The sequence below is a fragment of the Harpia harpyja genome, chromosome 3 (assembly GCF_026419915.1).
Source record: "Harpia harpyja isolate bHarHar1 chromosome 3, bHarHar1 primary haplotype, whole genome shotgun sequence".
NCBI classification, from domain to species: domain Eukaryota; kingdom Metazoa; phylum Chordata; class Aves; order Accipitriformes; family Accipitridae; genus Harpia; species Harpia harpyja.
The window spans coordinates 55,504,232-55,529,314 of NC_068942.1; the positions used below are offsets into that span (position 1 = coordinate 55,504,232).

The 25,083-nt window shown below is 37.5% G+C and overlaps 1 protein-coding gene across 3 annotated transcripts in view; it reads left to right on the forward strand.

Moving 5' to 3' along the window:
• The window catches only part of MIPOL1 (mirror-image polydactyly 1), a 197,533-nt gene that overhangs the window by 64,455 nt on the left and 107,995 nt on the right, over positions 1–25,083 (forward strand). For all 3 annotated transcript variants that reach the window (XM_052782649.1, XM_052782648.1, XM_052782647.1), the window contains 3 exons: positions 6,107–6,236; positions 12,012–12,045; positions 12,305–12,475. In XM_052782649.1, coding sequence (XP_052638609.1) covers positions 6,107–6,236; positions 12,012–12,045; positions 12,305–12,475 — 335 coding nt within the window. The remainder of the gene's footprint in view (positions 1–6,106; positions 6,237–12,011; positions 12,046–12,304; positions 12,476–25,083) is intronic.

Sequence of the window (25,083 nt, forward strand, 5' to 3'; positions counted from 1 at the left end):
TAAATCTTTTTTTGTTTATTTGTTTATTGGGCTATGATAAGATTGATTTCTTATTTAAGAATTGTGAGCACAGTTGTTAATCCTAGTAGAAAGAAGTCTCAGAGGATTTTGATTTCTAAAATGACTAGATAACAAATACATACATGTTTGTATTTCTCTAAGGAGAACAAGCATGTATCCATATGGTTAAATAAAATTTAATCATAGTGGCCCATCTGGAAATGGCAAGGATAGTTTCCAAGTCCTCCTGTGAGTAGACAGAGACCCAGCAATGGTGGAGTGGAATGAGAGGACTGATGAAAGTGAAAATCCAGTGTACTTCCCTAATTCCTCACATTCATGTAGCTGCTACTCAGAATTCCAAACTGAAGACACAACAAAAATCCCTAAAAAGCTTAGCTTAAACCTCTATGTAGGATAAATTTCAGCTGACAGTTTTTTCACAGAAGCAACTGAGCACGATAAACAAGAAGCTCATTGCGGGAATCTTGACTTCTAAGTATGACTTGGCTAAGCAAGTTCTTTCATGTTTCTACTTTTCCTTCAGAATAATATACATCTTCAAAAGGCATAAAACAGAAAATATTCTTTGCTTCATTTTTCTCATGAGTTCAACATTCTCTATGTTAGAGCTGTATACCTGTATGAAACAGAAGTTGAATCATGCATCAAATAATTTTTTGTCATTAATTATTATTATTTCAGTCAATTCTTGAATATTTAAGATGCTCAGAGCCTTTTCTATAAAAACCTATCATGTCATTTGTATTTCTTTTTGCTGTAATGGTGCGAGTAACAAGCAAAATTACTTTGAATGTACCAGAATCAATGCCAAAGAAAATCCCAAGTCACTTATTGTTCAGCAACCACTGATCTTGAATACTAAATCTTAAACTGCAAAACCTTGACCTTCTGCAACAATACATTGTTATTAAGGGAAAAACTTTCTCACCATGTCTTTTCCTTGGAAGTAACTGATCAGTATAACTAGTGCTTGTTACAAAAACAATTAGCAAAATTTTAAATGTACTATTTCTTGAATCACTTTTTTTTCCACATAGTCCAAAGCCAAAAGCAGTATTTCATCACATCTTAATGTGAAACACCTTGCAAATTCCAAAATATTGTTATTATTTCTGTAAAACTGACTTAGCTTGAAAGCCAATTATTAGAGTGTTATAATGTTTACTGTATCTTCTGAGATAGTGTGGGTAGTGATCTCATCTTTTCCTTATAAGGTCTGGCCTGTATTCTGGATCTTACATTTTTTAATGAGTACCGTGAAGTGATTTCTGCTACCATAGATGTTTTAAGTCCTAACAATTTCTTTTTTCTTACGTCTCCTATTCAGTTATTTTATTTACACAGATGACCTCTAGGAAATCAGCAAACAGACTTTTTTCCTGGGAACTGTGCTTCCTTCCCCAAAGTTCTGTTGTTTGGAAAATCATGAATCACTGATTAAACTAGAATGATTTCCAACACACCTTCTCACTACTGCTGTATTTTAAAAGTAGTTTAAAAAGTGTAGAAGATAGGTTTGCCAAAAGAATCAGGTTCAACTAAGAAAATATGTACACTGCTTTGACTCAGTAAACTCATACTCGGTATGGTTCATCTTCTCCATATTTACTTTTGCCCATATTAGAAAACAATTAGCTTACTAAACAAATTTGAGTATTTGGGAAGAAAAAATCTACTTTGAGTCTCTCTCATTTGACTAAGAATTACATGATATTTGATAAGCTTGTTTAAAAATGGACATATCCAAATATTATTGTAAACACCCATTGATTTGTTTTACCTGCAATATAAGTATTTTACTTAGTTGGCTTACATAGTAGCTAATAATATTTGTTAATGTAATTTAACTGCTGTGAACCTTTACTGAACAAATATTGAAATTTATACAAGTCAAAGAAAGAGAATCTCTAATGACTTTTGTAAAAGCTTCCATTTAATAGTTAAGGAGAAAAGTTTATATGACATACCAGATGCAATTAACAGTAGATTTTACATTTAATAAAAAGAAAGAAGCATATGTATTTGCTTTATTCATTCCATCATAATTTGCATTAGAGCTGTGGGTGTTTAATGAGCAAATTCCAGCTAAAATGCTATATTGATTTTCTAAGTGAACTTTGTAATAGCTATCTACCTTACAAAAGCTCTCTGTTTACAATTGTTTTCTTTACTAAAAACTAAAAATGTTTTAGAATTGATGAGTTTAGCATAATGATTCTTTTAAAATAAAGAGCTCTTTTACAGTATGCAGGGGTTTTAGTTACAAGGAGAAAGATGTTATTAAATTATTCCAAAGCAAATAAAGTTTGTGCAACTAAATAGTAATATCATATTTGTATATATTACAATGTTTGCAAGCATTGGAAAATAATCCTTTTTTCTTAATTTAGCACTATGGGATTTAAATATTTTAACTCTTGAATGTCATATGTATAGGAATTAGTAAATGACATAATTCATTTTAGCTTAATGCTTGACTATTCATACTTCATTTTTGTGTGTCATTTTCTTGCTTGAAACATGAGTTCTATAAGAATTTGTGTTTCTTGTTGGTCAGGCCTCAAGATAAACAGGATGGGGGTTGGTTGGTGCGCCATTGGAAGGTCTCCAAGAAAAACCTCGTGGTGTCAACCAGAGCAGTTGGTGACTAAGTAGCTGGATCACTTTTTTCATTGGAACAGGCATCGAGTCAGTGTGCCAGTATGGGGCTACTATTTTGCTGGATATGCCATATCTTGAATCAGACTTAGGAGCCTTACTTGTTGCTCTCAATTAATTTTTGCCTGGCATTTTTAAGAAGCATAGGGGTGATAATCTGGATATTCTTTACTCTTTTTAATATGGAGGATTTTTATGTCACTCTCTCTCATAGACTTTTCATAGGACAGCTTATACTTTACATACTTTCCTAAATATGACACAAAATGTTTTGGTTTGCTGCTACGTTGCAACCCAAAGGTGTATGTATTTCAGTGGCTTATTTGAAGAATCCAATGATCCTTACGGTCCTGAACTTTTACTTGTGACTCATCCACAGCTCAATCTGAATGGTGAACGTTATTGTTAACAACGTCATACTTCAGACTACCTGCAAGTGTGTAACTGTTAAAATATTCCATATAGTATTAAAAAAAGGAATTTGTAAAATATTAAATAGAGTCAGAAATGTATAGGCATGGGATAACAGAAGTGTCTGAACTAAATTCAGCAGAAGCTTTGGCTGGTAAAGGAATCAGGTGAGTTAGCCTTCTGTAGATGACTAAAATGAGTTAGATGAGGACTCTTTCTTTTTCTGAATGTTTTCATACTGTTATATATACATTACTTTGGTTTAAGGCCAAATAAGCAATAACCTGTTTTTTAAAAGCCTGTGTAGTCATTATTACCACTGGTTATAGTTACACAGAGAGCGAATTAGATGTGTCAAAACACAGTCCCTCTAAGTGTACTTGTATGCTCAAGATCCATTGTAGCAGTCAGCAAATTGTGGTTTTCCACGCTGAGGTGGGAATGTTATAAGGTGACAGAAGAAGGAATGCACTCAAAGAGACTAGAAGGAAGTTAACTAATCTGGAAACTAATTAACCCCACAACAGTAATGAGTGCCAAATCTTTGGTTATTTTAGACAGCTTTCTACTCATTCCAGCAATTGTTTTCATTATGAAAATTACATAATGTTTCCACTTGTAGCTTCATGGAGAGGGTTCTCTGTGCAGTGTAGCTGGCATGATGCTAGATAAACTGACATAATTTACTGGAAAAACTATGGTAAACAAATATATTAAGGTACAGATAGGTAATAATTACCATACAGAATTAAACTGCTTGTGTATTCCAGATCTGACCGGGACATAGCAGTTGCATTGTAGTTTACCCAGGCAGTCAATGCTGAGGCACTAGTTTCCCTGCCATCAAAGATCTCAGCAACCTAAGTGGAAGTCTGTTGAGCTGAAATGCACACCCCACCTCATACAATTTGTTCTTGTTCTTATGGAGCCACCTAGTTTTGCAGATATCAGACTTATCCTCTGCAAGTGCTGCAAACTTATTCCTGACTACCGATCTGTGCATATGCAGTTTTGCAGCAGCTTTGCTCATGCCTAAGTTTTTCCATTCCACATCAAGCAAAGCTTTCTTGTTGTGAACAGGGGAAATCGATCTTCAAGAAAAAAGACACTATTCTTGTGGAACAAGTAAATACTCAAAGAGAATTAAATTTTGTTTGTTTGTTTGTTAAATTTTGTGTACATTTCAAGATTTGTGCTTCTGATGCTGAATTTCCTTTTTTTTTTTTTTTTTTTTTCTTTGTTGGGACGCAACTTGGTACTGCTCTGGCCTGATGGCTAGGCTAGCAGCTCCACTGCAGATTTTTGTGAGAGGAGGGACTGCACTTCCAGACGTAACGTTTAGCCTTTCCCTGTCTTCTTTTGTCCAGTCTGCTGTTATTGTGCAACCTTTTGCTAGACCTGCAAAAAATGCTTCCTTACTCCTCAATAACACTCTTTTCCCCAGCTTGAGGACAAGAGGATTGCCTTCCTACCTTGAACATCTTCCTAACTCATCTCTCCTGACTCTTTTTCTGTTCATCTTCTCACTTGTCTTACATCCCTGGTTATCTGAGCTGCTTGTGAACTGTACAGAAACATACCACTTTTTGTATTTCAGTTGGTTAGGGAGTTTGGGGTTTTTTTTGGTACCGATAAAGTGTATTTTGTGCAAGCAATATATCTGCTACCAAAATGTACTGCTATGTTCCTATAGTTCCATGCTGTGAAGAACCATAAGGTGTTCTGTGTTATATCACACTGTGAAGTTTTTGTACAGTAATGTACAAAGGTGAAGTAAGAGTAAACTGACATAAAGGCAACAAAGTCAACTGAAGTAAGAGTGTTGGGATAAAAGCTTTAGGCTAAAGTGAGGAGGAAGGAAACCTTTCTTTGAGATCTTAATGACTTAAGCAGTGGTTCAGAGAGGAGCAGAGAGTTCTGAAGGGGTTAAGGAAGCCCAGCAGCAAAGGCTTAATACAGAAGGTTCCTGAGAAATAAATGCCAAAGTTTGAAAGAGACTGTAGTATGGTATTAGGAGACTGTGGCTAAACACCAGCTTGGCAGACTAGAAGGGGAGCATGGAGAATTCTGGAACCTACAGACCTCAGCTGAGTGTTTTGGAGGTGCCTGTGGCAATCGGAGAGGATATAGTCCTCTGTTTTGGAGTGACAGCGGTCTTAATATGGCATCCTGAAAGTCCCTAGACATTTTGACTGCTGGGTTTTATGATGACTGTGAGGAGAGATTTGTAGTATTGCAGAGGGAAATGATGAAAGTATGAATAAAGATTTTAGTGGAGGCAGGGTCGAGGTAAGGATTCTGGCAGTGTGCCAGAGATGGTGTTAGACATATTGACAAGGGAGAGGCAGGGAGAAAATGTAAGCTCAGGATGAGGAATGACTTGAAGGTGTTAGTTTGCTCCCAAGGATAGACAGTAAATCTTAGTTTATTGGCACCTAATGCTGCAAGGTCCATGTATGCCGTAACAGATAATATACCAGTATATTACACAATAAAATAAAGGCTTGGCAGAGAAGGAGAGATGCCAGCTGTGCCACTCTTGTGATACCAGAGACAGACTATGAAAATATTAGAATTTTTAATATTTAATATCAGTGTGCCACCCTGATAGGAAGCAGTGTGATGGTAGAAGTAGTTTTAATGGATCATTACTTTTAACTCTATGTCCTAGAAGAAACCTACTTGTGTCTCATATGATTCTGAGCTTTAAGAATTACTTTCGCATTAAACAAGTATTCAGAATGCAAAGCGAATCACTTCCTTTCCCTGTTTGATTATACAGGGGTGAATTTTAAAACACATAGCTTTATTTCATTCCTTAAGGTATTCATTTTAGCAATCAACAGCAATTTATTGTTGTGTCTGAAGAGTAATATCAACCTTAACCAGAGTAATCTGAGGTCAGTGGAGAAATGTTGATTTTAGGAGATGCTGGCAAAGGCCCACGTAAGTGCACCTAATAGTGTCTTTCCCTGTCAAACTTGCTTGTTAAACACACTGGTTACTTTTGCAGCTCTGGTGGAAGAAGTTTATTCTGCTCAACGGGAACGTGACGAGGCTGTCATGGCAAGGCTTAGGTTAGCCAATGAAGAGAGAGATGAAGCATTTCTACGAGTCCAGCGTTTAGAAGAGTCTCTCAAAGAGTAAGTATACATTCCCTGCCCTGTGCAAAAAGGTTGTTCTGTCAGTCTGTGACTGTCATGAACTGCTTGGCAGTGGTTATATAGGAGAACTTAGCACAAACTTCTCTATGATGTCATACCAGGCTAGTGTTAATCTTACTGTGCTGTTGGTTAATTTGTTAGCCATCCTTTAAGACCGTATTTTCTCTGGAGACTGAGAGCAAGGTAAATAATTTTGATCACAAAAATTAAAAATATAATCAAAAGCTTTGGTATTGATTTATTCAGGGATAAATAAGAAGAATGCCACATTTTATAGGGATCTTTTGACATGGAGTACCAGAATGTCAGTCAGAAGTTGCAATGTATAGGAAATCAATCAAGCCATTAAACCCACTAGACATTTCCTTCAGCAAAATTTCTACTAATGATGTGGGTGATGTAGTAAAAATACATGGTTTTTTTCTTATCTTTAGTGTAGGAGCAGTTTGTAAGGCAATAAGGGTATAATTAATACTTCATAGAATTTTATGCATGCCATGTTAACACAACAGAAATAGGCAATTTCATGTTAAACAAACCTGTTAAGTCAGGAGAGGAAGATCAAGAACAGTTTCTTTTCTCACTTTGGAATATAGGCAGCTTTGAAGCTACAATTTGCCTTCTCCATCCAAGTTGTGTTCATCTTGGTTACCGTCTATGGTAGTCCCCCAAAGTTTAGAGCAGCTGAGAAATTTCTCCTATTTTTCTGCCAAGAGAAATACAAAGCAAACAGAGAAGTTTTTCAAGGTAGGAGACTGAATAGGTACAGTTGTTAGTTAACTAAATGGCAGGTGATTACGTTTTAAATAATTGATTCTACTAAGAACACTCCTCTTTGTGGCAGAAAACCAGTTGTCTTCTTTTGGGTATTTTTGTAGGTAAGGCCAGAGAATGTTATCTAAATAAATTTCAATATTCTGCACATAGTTTGTGCACCATTACTCTGTGGAATTTACAAGTTGCTAGAGTTTGCACAGCCTGTAAGTATGACTCAACAGCAAGACTAGGAGATTCCATTCCCACAAGAATTAGTGCACAATTTGTTAGAGTAAATATCTCTACAAAGCCCATTATAGGTGTACGTGCATCTGAAATCTTGCTTTGAGCAACAGTCTCTGAGGAAATTACAAATGTGCGTTAAATTCCCATAAGAGGCATCATAACTATGAGCCTTACTCTGGTCTTTCCAATTTGTTCTGTCACTCTTCTAATTTTATATGTTCCAAGAATAAAGAAAGCAAGAAAGTTTTGTATGGCCCCAAACATCAAATGAAACTGTGTATAAGCTGTCAGTGTAAACTCAAGATCTTTGGGGTTAAAGCACTCAAGTCCTGCAGCAAATTAATTATTCTGCTCGACAGACCTAGTCAATGACTTTTGGGTTTCTGGAAGAAATCACAAGTTAAGTGTGTGAGAGGCATATTGCTGCTTTTTCTACAGTGGAATCCATAGACACACATGTGGCAGGTCTTGACACACATGAATCCTTCAGAACAACATCACTTGTTTTCCCTTCAGCCCCTTCTGCCTGCTTCACTCGTGTACTGGAGGACCAACTCAGTTCTAAGCTGAAGGATGAAAAAAGGGAAGAAACTCCATTTATTGGAGAACATGCATGCTACCTTCCGCAAATGAATGTCATTGCAGAAGGCACTGGATACACTGGTAATGACAAAAAGAGTACTTGCTCCAAGGAGAGGGTCAGTAACTCCCTTGGCTGGTAGCTTGGAGCCAAGCTATTATACCTTATTGCTATCATTTAGAGAATAGCAATTGTTGTTGCTGTCACCCACTTGGGTACTCTTTCTGATCCTTTATAGAGAGGCCTCATACCCTGATGCCATTCGCAGTCTAAGAATTGGCATAGGAGATTTCCTTGTGAACACCAACCAAACACAGGTAAAATTGCAATGGGCTAACCAGCTACTGTTGGTTCAATACCTGATATACATTACTCTTTGCCTAAACCAGTGACCTATTGTCTGTAGCTAGTGTCTTTTCCTGTATATTCTTCAAGCGTGTAGGTCAGGCTTCTGTGTGATATTTGCTGTCATGACAGCCAACACCAGGACACAAGACTGGGGACAAAACCAATTTAATTCAAAAGAATTGTCCTTGCCAGGCTGCATGTGTACTCTAAGATCATAGTTACAGTATTTTCCGGGGTCTCCCATTCTGCATTACAGAGACTGACTGTGGCAATGGCAGCTTGTTGGGAAGAATCATACCCAAGTCTTTCATGTCCTGGGTGCTGTGTGAGCTGTCACTGAGGGCAAACTGGACATGAACAAAATCCTTAGGCAGATCCCAAGCAGGATTATGTCTCCCATAGAGCACAAAGATGTTGCTGAAGGGTTCTGAAAAACGTTACATGCTTTTATTTTTATTGTTTTAGTGTTAGTCATCATAGCAGTAAAAGAAAAATCCTAATTGACAAAAGCCACAAAAGTAGAGAGCCCAAAAGCTTCATTTGTTCCCACTTTAAAGTTTGTTAAAGTTTGTTAATCATTCATGCACCAAGTACTTAATGGTAATGAATTACTGGGCATTAATTGTTGTACGTAATCCCTTGTAAGGGAGAAAAACTCATTCTTTATGTTCAAGTAATCATCATTTTCACTGCATCAGATGTTTTAATATCTGCCTCTTTCCTTACCTTGCTACCCATTCAGTCAAACTGCAAGTGTGATAGGAACGTCTTCAGCCATATTGGACAATGTAAGAAACTTCAAAGATGTCTTGCTCCATTCCACCAATTCATTTTCAGTATTACCTCAGCCCACAGTGACTGCATCCATTTGTGTAACCTGACCAAGGTGAAGCTGACCACAGCTCTTCCCTGACCCATATCAGTCCTCTATGTGGCAGCACCTTCTAGATAATGGGATATTTCTTCCAAAAAGAGCAATGATATGGTACAGGGAAACATTTCCTGTTGTCATCATTGGTTTGGAGGGGTTTGTGTTCTTTTTTTTTTTTTTTTTTTGAAGGAAGTTCTTTGCTGTTTTGGAAATCTTTGGGCATTACAGAACCAAGAAGGCAGGATTGCCTCCAACAGGCTCAGCTGCTTTTCTTTGGGTCTACTTATTCTAAGCTTACAGGATGTTTATTCATGCAGCCATACACCTTGCAAACAAGAAATGGTTGAGTGGAGCCAAGATTCCTACTGGAACACCAGTCTGGCTCCAGCACTCAGGCTTTTCAGAACATTGGGCATCTTTACTAACTGCAGTAACATCTCAGCTGAGGTCATAAGACACGCGTTTCTATCTCTGCCTAGATGTCTGACATTTTGCAATGGGAGGAGCAAGCCAGGACTGTGACTGAGAAGAGTTGAATTGAGGTGCTGCATTCTCAGAAGCAGAGTCAACCCTATGAAGAAATTACTTTTCTCAGCCTCTTTATTCTAAGTAGTTGTTTACTGTGGCTGAATTGAAATTTTTTTGGAGTTCACCTCACCACTCCACTAATCCTTTGGAAGGAGCAGAGATGATGGGATGAGCCATGAGGGACTTGGTTTATTTTATTTCATTTTGGAGTTTCTTCTGGAATCTTGGAACTTTTCCAATTACCACCCTTAATATTTTCTTCCTGATGCTTGTTGTTAAAAAGGTCAAGTTCTCTGTCTCAGATGTGGAGCACATAGAGGTTTGGGGTTTTTTAAAGAACATTGGCTACTTGTGCCACACTCATCAAGTTTTAGAGCACAGGTCACTCCTTCCATCTGCTTTGGACTTACTCCAATCAGAGATCTTTACAAGAGGGCAATATTGAACAGCCTGCCAACCTTTATCAAAAGCTTTAATGCTTTCTTTAAATTAGCAGCTGGAGCAATTCTGTTGTCATTATTTAACTGTAACAACCAAAATTCTTTCAGTTCTGTTGGCCCTAAGGGTTACATTAGCAGAACGTGTGTAGAAATGGGGGGAAGAGGAATCCTTGGTTACTGCTGTTTAAAATCATGAGAGAACTGAGGGTCACTTATTGCCTATGCACAGCACAGGGAGATGCAGCAGGGCAAATACACAGCTCTGAATGCTGCTTGTTAAAAAATACTGTCACCTAAGGAGGTGTATGTACACCTGCAGACAGATCCCTTGTGGCAGTAGTATGCTGAAGGGCTACACTTACGGTAGAAGTTCCTGTTCTTTTTCCCAACCCCATTTCTCCCTAAGGTGTCTTGCTTACCCAGCCTGTTGGTCGGCTGGGTGATTTTGTTGACCCACACTTTTAGCAGGGTAGAAGTCCTCTGGAGAAGCCAGGTCAGTCCTGCCAATTTACTTTGACAAATACCGTTCCTTTCATTGTGAATACAAACTAGCTGGAGATCCATTTTTAAGTCCCACATGAAGTGGCACTTAGCAATGTAAAAACCTAAAGCATGAACTCTACAAGGAGCCAAGTCAAGGAGCCAGTTCTGAGAATTTGGACTTATAATATGTTTGTTATTTTATGATTTGTGTTACTTTATGAATACAAGTCAAACCCAGCAAAGGTTAGCTCTTACTTTGTTTTGCTTAGTCCTGGTGCTAACTATATGTTGGAGTATTTACTGCTTGTGAATTCCATATGACTATACCAGCTGTTGTACACTAGTAGTACATTTTGAATTATTTCTTTTTTACTTAAAGAATTAATTTCTGTACTGGTTGATTTACTATGCCTTATGTACTGTTATCTGGTAAAAATAATGCTTTAATGTAAAAGGTGCTAGTGTGCTGTCAAGTGCTCTATGATGTTTGCTAGCTAAAATCTTGGCTTCAGAGCAGCACCTGTCACAGCAGTGTTCAAAAAGCATGTGTTGCTGTTTAGTAGATGTTTAATGGAACTATATCTGTCTTTTAAAATATCATATGCTAGTGACAGACCTACTTTTAGTAGAAGTCACTGTTAAGTAAGTAGCAATGGAGTGGTAAGGTAACTTTAATATGCTCATTTTTCCAGAAAAAGAGGTCTCTTCCCTTTTAAAATACACATAAGTGTTTTAAATAATATGCTGTCCATATAACTAACCTTAGGTAAAACAAAATGTGTTCTGTCCCATTTATTAGATTTTTGTGCTATCACTCACTGCTTTTGCACAGCCAATGTTCAATGTTGTATTACTAAATTCCTCATATCATCTTTGTATTTGACAGGTCAATATATGTTCTGTTGAAACAGAAAGGGAGGAAAGTGCAGGGGGGGTTGTTCCAGAATTAAATAAGGGCCTTGCAGAGAATTGGCTTAGCTTGCTATTTTATGCAAGATGTAAAATCAAAATATTTTTAAGGAAACTTCAACTAGGGTTTTTTCCTCATTTTGGAAGAGAGAGGTAGAAAAAGAATTACATTAAAATGAAAAAAAAACCAAACCTCCACAAAAGTCCTGTCCTGTTTCATTTGGGGTGCAGTAAAAGCAACAAAAATACATCAGGTAAAAGTTGTAAGCCCAGAAATAAATAAAATAAGAGCATCAGTCATTTCTATCGCTGGGGAACTTTCTTCATCTAAGCACATATGAACAATTGATCCTTGTAGTCATATATAGCAGTAAACATTAATAACTTAACAGTCTGAAGTCAGTGCTGAAGATATGGAGCATTATTGAAAGATGGAGTCGAGCAGGTGGCACTTTAATATGTTCAGTGTCATGGTTGACTCTAAAGACTAGTAGAATGAAATTACTTGAGGTTCTAAAGATTTAAAAAGCGAACTCATTTTGCTGCACTAAGGAAATGCTACTGATCAGGCTTTCTGTGTCCCTTTTTTCTAGGCTAGAAAATATTAACCCTGAAGAAAATGACATGGTAAGCCATTCTCTGAGGAGATTTCTTGATGTCAGTCTTATATCTTAGAGGCTTAAGTTCAATTGAGTGGGTTTCAAGAACTAAGATGTGGGAAAAAGAAGAATTGACACACTAATAATGTACATCTTTGCTGCAATATGAAAATTCAATAACTTCACTCAGTCAATTTACAATTCACATGTGCCTATTAATTAAAACCCTATATTAAATAAAATATATTAAAACTTCATGTCTGACTAACATATAATGCTGTTGGTAGACATTACAGGAATTACTGAACAGAATAAACAATGCAGACACAGGGATAGATATACTGAAGAATGGAGCTATAATTCTGAATCGAATACACAGGACCAAAGAACGTAGAAAGAAAATAATAGCTGAGGAAATGAATGCAGTACTAGAACAACGGGATGCTGCTTTGTCTCAAGTAAGTCTCTACAAGTATATAATCACTCAATACCAAATTTCTTTCTTTTTTCCTTTTTTTTTTTTTTACTTTTGGGGAAGAAAATTATTTCGTTTACTTTTCTCTGTTGAAAATCTCAAAGAGAGTCCTTGTAGTAAATGGCTGATTAATGATCAACTGTTTCTTCATGGTAATAGTGCCCATTGAAATGGCATCAATGCGTTTCATGAGAAAAGTTATTTTTGTATTTTTTGCACCTGATCAGTAGCTGTCTCCTTGTTTAAAACAAAATAGTTTTCAGTGTATTGACCAATCTAAAAAGCTATTAAGGGCTTAGTTTTGCAGTATGCTGTATTGGTATAATGCATTGGACGACAGTTAACTGGGGCTCAAGGATTTGTAAAGGGTTATAAGTGGCAGAAATATACGTTAAAGGAAGATAACAGTACCCCATGCAACAATACAAGCAATTCCTCCCTTTGTTGCCTTAGATTCAGGAGATAAAAATCAGCATGTGGTCCTTGACTCTCAAAGTCTTACACTTCTGCTACGTGACTTGAAAGACCCTGAGGTCCTTTTTCTGTTCAGATCACTCATTCCCTGCAATTTCCTATTTTCACAGAACAATATTGTCTTCATTCTCTTCACCATGAAGAGAGTCTCCTTGCTTTTCCCATCTCATGGAAGAGTTTTTCTGTTGTTTTGGTTTTTTTCCCCCATAGTTTTCTTTCCTGGATTTTAGCCTAGATTTAGCTCAATAGGAACAGGCTGTAGGGAGGAGAAGTCCAAGTAGGGGATAGATCTCCTGGGAAAACACAAGATTTTAGACTGGATGAAACTTGTTATGTATTCATCCCAGGCAAGATATTTCATCTGACCCTTCCAATATTGAAAATTTAGATTTTTAACGTGAGTTTCCAAAGTTAGCACACATCTAACTGATTTCTATTAGATTTAAAGTCAGGTTTGTGATCTTGAGTGGTATTGATAATGTTGATTGAATTTATATTGTATTGAGAAGTCTCCTGGTAAAAGAGTCCCTTCCACAGACCCTGTAATTTTCACTTTTTTTGCAATCGTTGTTTTTGCATACTCTCCTACTTTAACCTTGAAAGTCCCATCTGCCTGGTACTTAAAATATTTTGTGTGTCTATCCAGTATGCACTGCAAAGGATGTTAACATTGGAAGATGTTAATGGTGGAACTTAACTTTTTCAGTCTACTTTCTTTTGCTTTTATAATAATGATGAGCAGCATAGCTACTGGGAAACATCCAACAGTCCTGCCAAAAGTGTCTGTTCTTTCTTCTTTGCACGGGCATTTGAAGAGTGAGCAGCTTATAAGAGAAACACTTTCAGCAAAAGAGAAAGATCTTTTGATATTTTTATTTTTGTTCTGTCAGTTTTTGCTTCTTTGTTGAAGTGGACTTTCAGACATACTTGGACCATAAAACTTTATGAATGTCAGAAGAATGTCATTGTAGGGCATTTTAATATACATTTTAATTGACATGGTGGGTTGACCCTGGCTGGATGCCAGGTGCCCACTGAAGCCGCTCTATCACTCCTCCCCTCAGCTAGAGAGGGGAGAGAAAATAGAATGAAAGGCTCGTGGGTCGAGATAAGGACAGGGAGATTTGGGGTAATTTGCCAATTACCATCACAGGCAAAACAGACTCGATTTGGGGAAATTAATTTAATTTATTACCAATCAAATCAGAGAAGGGTAATGAGAAATAAAACCAAATCTTAAAAACACCTTCCCCCCCCACCTCTCCCTTCTTCCCAGGCACAACTTTACTCCTGAATTCTCTACCTCCTTCCCCACAGCAGCACAGCAGGATGGGGAATGCGGGTTGCAGTCACTTTGTCACATGTTGTCTCTGCTGCTCCTTCCTCCTCAGGGGCAGGACTCCTCACACTCTTCCACTGCTCCAGCGTGGGGTCCCTCCCACGGGAGACAGTCCTTCACGAACTTCTCCAACGTGAGCCCTTCCCATGGGCTACAGTTCTTCACGAACTGCTTCAGCGTGGGCTTCCCACGGGGTCACAGCCTCCTTTGGGCATCCCCCTGCTCCGGCGTGGGGTCCTCCCCAGGCTGCAGGTGGATATCTGCTCCACCATGGACCTCCCTGGGCTGCAGGGGGACAGCCTGCCTCACCATGGTCTTCCCCATGGGCTGCAGGGGAATCTCTGCTCCAGCGCCTGGAGCACCTCCTCCCCCTCCTTCTTCACTGACCTTGGGGTCTGCAGGGCTGTTTCTCTCACATGTTCTCCCTCCTCTTTCCGGCTGCAGTTTCTGTGCTGCAGCAACTTTTTTCCTTTCTTAAATATGTTATCACAGAGGCGCTACCACCGTCGCTGTTGGGCTCAGCCTTGGCCAGCAGCATGTCCGTCTTGGAGCCGGCTGGCATTGGCTCCATGGGACATAGGGGAAGCTTCTAGCAGCTTCTCACAGAAGCCACCCCTGTAGCCCCCCCCCCGCTACCAAAACCTTGCCATGCAAACCCAATACAATTGAATTTATTTTTAAGCTGCCTGTTTAAGGAATAATCTTTTTCAAGTAATCAGCTTGGAAATTAATAAAGATAATTATTTTATATAGTAATGGCTCAAGTGCCACAATTAGCAAAGCCATCTTTAGGCTTGTCAGTAAAAAGCACAGGTAATGTTAAGTAAATAGTGCAGTTGAAAAAATAAATTAATAAAATAATAAATCCCCACAAAATGAAAATTTAAATATTTGTTATGAAACTGTACTACTGTGATACTGTTTTTAATTTATAATATCACTGTTTTAAATTAATTAATAGAACTCTATTGATCATGCGTTGTATTTTCACACGTGTAATGCTTTTACAGCTGTAACTCTTGTATCTTGAAAAGAGGTCCTTGGAATTGAAGCTATCATTTCAACCTGCGTTTCTTACTTGATGATTCCTTGGGAATTCGTACCGTACTTGAATTATTAGTAGTCTTTTGTTAACATTGCAATAGCGATAGTTATTACAGTGCTAACAGCAAGAACAATAGGAGAGGGATTCCTACATTAGACCACAAAGGGACTAGATATAATTCAGGGGATGTATATGCTTAGCATAACAAATGCAAATTATTGGAAGTTAGATCTGAGGTCGCCTCAGGCATTCATAACATCTGCAAGTTAAAATCTTTTTCTTTTTGGTGGAGGTGACAGCAAGTATGAGGGAGGGATTGATGAGAACAGGCTGAGACAAAGCAGAAATAGAGTAATAGAAATAGAGTAAACCATTAGCATGCTGTGGCTATCCTCTGGAAAAGGCGTTTTTAAAGTTCAGAGGTCACTGGGCAATGGAAGCTAAATGCTTCATGACACTTCGTGTGAACAGCATGTTGCTGTGTTCCTGCTTGCTGTTGTACAGTGCTGGAGACAGTGGTGTCATTTGAGTGACCACCATAACTGGTTCCATATGACAGAGAACTGCCTATATGATAATAAGGGTTTGGACTGACTGTGTTTAATGAAGCTGCATCTGTTATCCTTCTTTATGGTTTTCTTCATGATAGCCTGGCATTTGGCAATTGACCACAGTGAATATAAGTAGTATCTAGCTTTTGGGGCTTTACTTGTAGGATTTCTGATTTTTCTCAATAAGAAACAATAATACAAAAGCCTTCACAGCTCAAACACATTGCTTTGATTTCAAGTAAGGAATAGGTTACATTCCTAGAGAAAGGACATTCTATAAACTGTGCATTTCCTGTGACCAAGTAAATACATATTACTTTCAGCTAGTCTTTGAAATGCAGTTTTGCAATACTTTTTCTGGTAGTTATACTATTAAGTTGCATTTAACTGGACTGCTATTGCAGCATACTTGACAGTGGTTAGCTAGTTGTGATTCTTCTATTTGAATTTTATGGGAATAATTTTTTTATTCTTCAAAAAATGAAGAGCACTGTCCATGTCTTGGAAAAGTCATGAAAATATTTTTTTGAGCCATAACAACCAAGAACCTCTGCATTTTTTTTTGTGATTTCAAACATGTATGTTACTTCTTACTAGGAAGCAGATAGAGGCACTTCTATCACTGTATTGAGCTGTGCATGTGTATGTAATCTTAGATCATTCACTAGATTGCTGAGCAAATATGCAAACTACTTTTTGTATTTGTGAAAACAAATAAAATGGTATAAACTCAAATATTTGATACTACTTTTAGTATGTATTTTCAAGTGAATAAAAAACAAACAACTAAAGCGTGGCTAAACATTGACATCCATCTTCTCCTGTACTAACCCCCTTAAAAAAACAAACTCAACTGTTTGGTTGTATTTGCTAAGATATGTTTGTTAGTGAACAGATATTGTGTTATACTGGGGAGCTTGAGTCTGTTTTATGACTGATCCTCTGAAAGGAAAATGGAGAAAGATGCTGACTGTCATGAGAAATAAAACGCCAGTTTCTTGTCTGTTATTTCAGTTTTGTCTTAACCCGTTCAAGGAAAAAACTTACTTGTCCAGTTAGTTGTACTACAGTTCTGCCTTTCTTCAAAAAATCTTTCTTGCTTGAGCAATCCAGTTAGTGACAGACCTTTAATAAAGATTACATATGGCATAGTCACATTTTCTGATCTTCGTAAAATACTTTAAAGAAGTGTTTTCCAGCAGGAGGCAATACAGTGCAATGTCTCAAACTAGCAACCACCTATTAACCACATCACACCTTGTGGACAGGAATGTTAATATGATTACAGGGTTGGCAGCTGAAGCTGAGGACTTGAGTAAGTCATTACAATTACTTTTCTGGTTTAGAGAAGAAAGGGGACCTTTAAATTGGTACAGCTTGAAGGAAGTGATTTTTAAAAGTTAAATAAGAGATGGCTTATAGTTCAGGAGATTGCGTGTTTGGTATATTTTCAGTCCTAACTTTCATTCTGTAAATGTTTTTTTAATTGGGAACAGTCAGTTCTATACAGAGTTTTAAATATTAAAGGTGTAGAATTTGTTGTTAAGGAAAAAGAGTGGTTTCATGGCTGGCAAAGTATCATCTGTAAGACACTGATCTTGAAGCAATAACATAACTGGCAAGCAAACCTGGTTTTACAGCTTTGAATAGTTTGATCACATCCTGCTGTGCAGGAACATGCTTATGACTGTTCATGTAAAAAATTGGCATGCACCCAGTTGCTCATCTGAAGCAAGTTTAAGTACCTTTCTCCATTTTGAAGCACTGTCTGGCAGCAGGGAGCACTTTATCATCATTGAAAACAAAGATGAGAAGCACTACGCTTGACTGCCCATCATTATCAGTTTCGACTAATGACTAATAACTGATAAATGTCTGTACTTACAAGCCAGCTTCTTGCTAACTTTTTTTTTACGTTCTGCTCAAACAATTTCCCTGCTTTTACACCAAATAAGGTGTAGAGCTCTGTTATCTGTGATTCACAGAGCATTAAGGCATTCTCAGCACACATGAGTGAACAGGTCTTACTGAAGTAATAAACCCAAGAGCTGTACGAAGCGTAAAAACAATAAAAGCATATGTAAATGAAAAAAATTACTTACAGATATTCGGCCCTTAATTGGGAATACTCAGGTGACAAGGTTACAATGCCTCATGACTCTCTTATCTTAGGATAGAGGTGTGATCCCTTTGCAACCCAAACCACAGTTTGGGATGTTATTTTTAGTAATTTGAATTAGCAGTTCAGTTTTACACTCTGTGTTTTGGTACCCTTTGACACTTCCTGGTTAAGGATACCAATCGAGTTCTTGGTTGGCAGGAGCACATTTGACAGTGTCCTCCTAGCTGCTCTGCCAGGATGCTTCCCCTACTACCTTTTCCCTTTTGCCACTGATATTTGGGAACAGGAAAAGAAAAGGTAGGACACTGTATTCACAGTTGTTTGTGAACGAAGCAGCTGCTGTGGGGTACTGATGATTTTGGTAACGGGCTTCTTTGAGGAGGGAAGTGAAGGTAAAGGGGACGTTTATCATAATTTGAGGATCCAAGGACCATGCTGGTTCACTCTTATGGCTGGTTTCCTTTGGGCAGGCAACAGCAAGTTCTTGTTTCCCTCATTTGCAGTGCTTTTCTCTGAGAGGTAGCAGATGAATGGGCATGGGGAAATTACTTGCCAGCAGGATGGTTAAACAGAGAGATGAGCTGTCTGCAAGATGCCCCTTTTGCCCTGCAAATTTAGTCCAAGTCCCAAGAGAAAGCAATAGGGATATGGAATAAAATATAGAATAGATTTAAAAAATAATAATTTGAGATTTAACATTAAAAGTTGCACCGTGACTGCAGGGAGAAAAGAAACAGGAGCTGAAGAAATGGTTGTCAGTTTCATTGGTATTCTCATCAGTGGCTTCAGGTAAACCTCACAGACATCTCTTCTTTGCAGGTAATGCTGAGTAAAAGGATCCTAAAGAAAGATCACAAAAAGCCAAGTTATACAAGCAACTGTTGTGATTAGCAATATTAGTTCCGTTTGATTGTGTTGCACTGGAACAGTGCTTTATAATGTCACATTTCATTTCCTGTGTACCTAAATAAAGATAATCCTTTGAAAGTTTGACTAAATCCATGTTTTAGGAAGTCCATGTTGTACTGAACATGGTTAAATCCATGTTGTCTTTGCTGCTTCTCAGAATAAACCAAGTGAATCTCACCAGTTACAGAATTTTCAAAGCGCCAAACAGAGCCAGTGACTGCTGTAGTTGGGAGGCATGGAGTAAAATTATTGGGAATGATGATGAAGAGCATCAAGAATCTTTTGCATCTCACAAAAGGGTAGGTTCTTCCCTACTTGGCTGCTTACTTCTTCTAAAAACAAACCCAGCTTGAAAAATTATAATAATTCTTTACTTTCTGAGGTGATTAGGTATGCCCTTACTCTCTACCTTGGATATATTTGTGCTAGCTGGAGCGTGAATATTTTCCAGGGGAATACTCAGTTAAATATTTGGCTAGGTTCAGAAGATGTGTGAAGTATTTTTTTCTTCTGAAGTAGGAATTTTAGTCCACTGGAGACTAAAACAGAGAGGAAACTGGCCAAACAGAATCCTCTTGATGTCTTACATTGGGTTTTCTGATTTGTGTAGAATGTTCCCCAAAAGAATAACACCTGTTTAATCTTTCATCACGGTGCTCTGTTTTCTTTGATCACTGTATGTAACTCAGTTCTCAAGGCATTAAGAAAGCTGAGGAGAGGTGAGATGTTCAGACAGGAGGATAGAAGATTTGGGGACATTACACATCTGTGTCTGTAGTGTCATTTGGTCTCTTGCACTGATGTAGCAGAGGTCATGATTTGTTTATAGGGGGAAGTATTTGTTAGTAGGGCATGAAACTCCCTTTGATTTCACTGGAGTCAGAATTTCACTAGTGAAAGTGAGTATTTTGCAGCTTATTCCTTAGTTTGACTTCAGCGAGGCTTTGGTTGCATGAGGTCTTGTAGTTTTTGAGTTAATGCTTCTCACAGCTGGGAGTGCAGGTCAGCTGGTAGGTCATTAGTGGGAGGGAGAAGATGATCTGAAGGAGATTACCCTAAGGAGCTCTTATACCGAACTTTTGTATTTAGTCCATGAATGCTAAGTATGAGTAAATATGTAAATGTTAATGCAGTGTTTCCTTGAAGAGAGGGATTACAGTTTGTCTCTTTGAACTTCTGAAGCAAATTTTTAATTGATACTACATTTCTTCTTTTTACTGCCATAAGGTTCTGGCTGAATGATGCCCTAAGGCACATCATTGTTTGCATTGTTAAATCACCTGTTGTTCCTCTGCAAACAGTGTGTTGTGCAGAATTCAGAAGATACATGTCTGCATAGTATTTGAGGGCATGATCAAGCTTTGTGTCTTTAATTGTAAACTTTAATGAATTTCCAGTCGAACATTCATCTTCTCTTCAGTAGCTAGAAACTCCTCACCCCTTTGAAAATGACACTAAATTTGCATGCAAGCTTGTTTGATTAATTGCTATTTGACTCATCTATCATGGTGCTAAGCTCTAGGTTCACACAGCTTAGACTTCCAAACCAATTTCTAGAATTAATTTAAATATTTAATGTCAAAACCCTAGGATGAAGGAGAGGAAAAATGTTTTGTATGCTTATTGATCGCCTGTTTCAGTAGCAACAACCCATACAGGAAATGTCCAATGTGATACAAGCAGAATTCAAATAGTATTACCTCTGAAAAGGAGACTGAATCACTGTGCATGCAATAAGTTCTATAGGTACCAGAACTATTGTAGAGGTACCTAAAGTAAGTTTTCCATGGTACTTAACGCTTCACAGTTTCAAGTTAGGTACTGAGTTTTGAATCAGATTTCAGTTTGCTTACCTTTTGGATAAAATGTCTCTGATATTCTTAAAAATAAATTAAAAAAAAAAAAATCCATCTGTGTGTTTCATATTAAAAGGCAGTTTTCTTAGGCAACTTTCTAAGAAATCTTTTTGCAAAAATACTTGTTATTTTGGATACCCAAATGAGTTTGCATAAAAATTCTTTTGATAGATGACAAACAAGATTTTTATGTTTCATATTTATATTTAATGTGGAGTCTGAAAAGGTTAATATGTCTGACTTGTGTGTTCATTTCCCTCCTTACTTTTACCCACTTGCCTCTTCTTGAATGTTCACAGTTGCAACTTTGTGGGGGATTATGTCTGTGTTAGCAGGTAGTGTGAACAAATAGGAATGGATCTGGAGTATGAAATAGCTCTCAGCATCTGACATCCACATTAACATGTTTCAGGGGGTGTGTGTGTTGCACTTTTTTTGTTTTGGTTGGTTGGTTTGTTTTTACTTTGGACTAGGTATAGTCAAGTCCTATGAACTGAATGCTCGTTTGTGTCAGAATGCACTATGTGCATTCCTGGAGTGCATATTTGAGTTTGCTTTAATCAAAAAAGGAATCCAGTTCATGTTCTCAGATAGCACTCCGTGGTGCAAAACAAAGCATAAGAAGTAGAGACTGGTGAGAGAAATTACAATTTGCACCCCCAGTGCAAAGTAGCATGCAAATTGTGTTTCTTCCATGAAAATTTCTGAGAGTTACTGAGAAGTTTAGATAAAGCTTCATTATTTATAAGTATAGAAATGGAAAAAATCCATTTAAACCAAGAAAATATTTTAAAAATTAGTTACATTAAAGCTCTGCTAGTGTATTACATGAAATTAAGGATAAAAATGAGATGACTTCAAGAAGGAGAATCAGATTTATTAAAAAAATAAATAGCTAAAGGAAAGTAAAAGCTATCAGTGTTCTTGGAGAAAGTATTCCAGTACGTTTCTATTCAGCCTTTTTACTTTGAAAATTTTAGACTACTTTATATGCACACTTTTCTGGTGAAGATTTTGGACCTGTCTGCAAGACATAAATGAACTTGGTTCCTTCAAGGGGAAACAGGTTTCAAACTAGTAGCATAGATCACAAGTAAAATGACACACAGAATGTAAAGTTTGGATTTCATTTGGCAATGGAGATATCTTCAAAAAATAGCAGCCAAACTATATTGCTGATCGTACCAGTACCGTGACATCAGTAGTTGGCTAAGAATATTGTGGGACATGGGACTAAGAAGAATTAATAGAGCTGCTTTTTGTTGACTTCATTATTTTTTTTTTCCCCCCAGAGTCCCTAAAGTGAAATATTGATCTATCTTCTAGCATTGCAATACCCTCCACAGTCATCCTTATGATTCAACATGTGTGTGAATCAGTAAAGAGAGGTGGTGAGTAAGGAAGTTTAGGTCTGGCAGTAATAGAGGATGTAAGGAAAAATTATTGTAATGATGATAAGCTGATTATTCGTTTTCAAGAGAATGGTAGATGATTGTGAGTGAAATGTAGGACTTAATAAACATTTTTGTTACTTCAATTTCTTTCTAGATTTTTAATTGTTTTTAAATGAACAAGTAAAAATTACCACAAGAGCAGTTTTCCCTCATACTTTGGACTGGACGTTGTGACATTTTTTTTGGTTGTGAAGCCATTAATCAGTTTCTGGAAGTCCTCAGTCTTGATGAAATTATTGTACATATTCTGGTCTAAAGTGTGTAGTGGCCCTGGCAAAGAAAGCGGAACAAGAAAATCTATCAACTTTCTCTTTATGAAAGAAAGATTTCACAGTAGCATTAACTTATCTATGTCTCGTTCACCAAGTATGCCTACATTTGTTTGTTGTATGGCTTTACTGTTTCGTGCTTCAGATGGTGAGTATCTAGGATTTACCCTCTTTTCCATGTTCTGTTTATTCACTGTTAATTATTTTTCAAGCCGAGTTGCTTGAGAACAAGAAAAATTTAGCTTCCATTACCCTCCATTGTAAATGAAGGACAGGCTTTCCTATTGCGTGTCGTCCACATGTGATTGTAAAATGCTGTTGTCAGGGAACTTGTTAATGCTTTCTGATGTTTATGTCTTGTTGTCATTCTTTTCAGTAGTGTTTTTAAAGTACTTATTGTTGAATATGCTGTGGGTATACACAAAGGCAGCACAAAACATCATAGTCTGATTTATAGTTTACTTTTGTATTGAAAATACTTTTTAAAATGACACAATTCAAATATGTAGAAATACTTAAAGGCCCTTAAGAAGTTGTGATTGTGTAAAAATTATCATACTTTTAGCTATAAGAAAAAAAAAAATTAACTGTGGATGAAGAACAGTATTAAATCATAAAAGTATGAGAACTTTTTGCAATTCTGGAGTTGTTACCAGAAATACAGAATACAACAAGTGGCTAACTACAGGATATTTCATTAGTGTAATGTACTGATGCAGGATGATCAGCAGCAATGCTTCTGAATGTGTACTTTATATTGTTGAGAACATAGAATGCATAACTAACTTTTGAGAGAGAGGTGAGTTTTAACATTACTTCTAGTTAGTGAATTAGCACCTATAAACATGTAAATCTATTAACCAAAGTTCTGCTGCAGTTACTTGTCATCTTTCAGTTATGCTGAGTTATTTCTTAATTAGCTGTAACACCTTTCTCTGCTATCTGCAGAAGTATTACCAAAGTTTAGATAAAACCCAAAAAAGAGAGTAAAGCTCTGTATCAGAAGAATGGCTATGAACACTTTACTCCTACTTGTCTCATGAGATGACTTGTCACCAACAGGTAAGATTTCCTTCCGAGTCATGTTGTAATCATGATGAGGAATTTCATACCTCAGAGACTGTGTTACAGATCCCAGTAATGTTAGGAAACAATAGATTTCACTCTTTTTTGCCTGAAAGAGCTCTGCTGGGTTGTGTTCAGGACAGGAGTGAACACCAGCCCTCTCTGTGAGTTTACCTCCTTCCATCTTCTGTAGCTTTGAGACAAAGTATTCTTTCTTAATCTGCAAGCATTTTTTCAGCCTCATTGCTTGAGGTCCCATTCACAATCAAAATGTTAGGACTTTAACTGAATCTCAGTCTGCAAAACTAGTCTTGAAAGTCTCACTGTGCAAATGAAAGCATCCACTGCCAGCCTCCCAGAAGAAACAGCAAAATCCTTGTTAATCCCTTGTGCTAAATATCAGCAGTCATATCAGCCTGCTTTCTACTGTAGGGCTAGCCAGCAGCTGTGTGTCTTGTTACATGTTCTCTTTATGTCGTGTGTGTTGTCTTCTATGGTATCCAGACGCTTCTCAGCAGTAGTCATGCGTTTTACCCATTTTGTTTGTTTTGGCAGGCAGGCCCATCACTTGCTTTCAGAAGTTGTCATAACATTCTTCTATCTTGGTGTTTTTCTTAATTTTTTTCTGCTTTGGGTGTCCTACCCTCTACACATGAGGGATGGAATTGCCAGGAAGCTTTGAGTTGGATGAGGCAAATGTTAGTAATTGCATGTGTCGAAGGCAGCTGAATTTAGGTTAAGTATTTCTGCTTTTCAGTAACATATCTGAAAGATTTTAGATGGCTGTTAATTCAAAGCTGCATGATCAATCCTCTTGAGAAGTGTGCATCTATTTGGGTAGCTAGTCACATCGATCCCTGTAAAACACTTCAGTGAAGCTAAAACTAAATTTTTTTACAGAGGTAAAATCTTCAAATTCAACTAATATTGGACAAGTCTTATTCATGTACCAAAATCATACAGATGTTTCTCAGTATTACTGAAGCTGAGCAATACATAATTTCTAGATGTGTGGTTTTGGTTTAGTTTTGCAGAGCTTTTGTTTACTTTCTTAAACGTTTCTTTGTGGGGTGTCTTTGTCTTCTATGTATGATTCGTTTTAAGCTTGTGTAAAGCTGATTAATTTCTTGATTTTTTAAAAAATATTTGTCGTGGTTTAACCCCAGCCAGCAACTAAACACCACGCAGCCGCTCACTCACTCCCCCCCACCCAGTGGGATGGGGGAGAAAATCGGGAAAAGAAGCAAAACCCGTGGGTTGAGATAAGAACGGTTTAATAGAACAGAAAAGAAGAAACTAATAATGATAATGATAACACTCATAAAATGACAACAGCAATAATGAAAGGATTGGAATGTACAAATGATGCGCAGTGCAATTGCTCACCACCCGCCGACCGACACCCAGCCAGTCCCCGAGCGGCCAATCCCTGCCTCCCACTTCCCCGTTCCTATACTGGATGGGACGTCCCATGGTATGGAATACACTGTTGGCCAGTTTGGGTCAG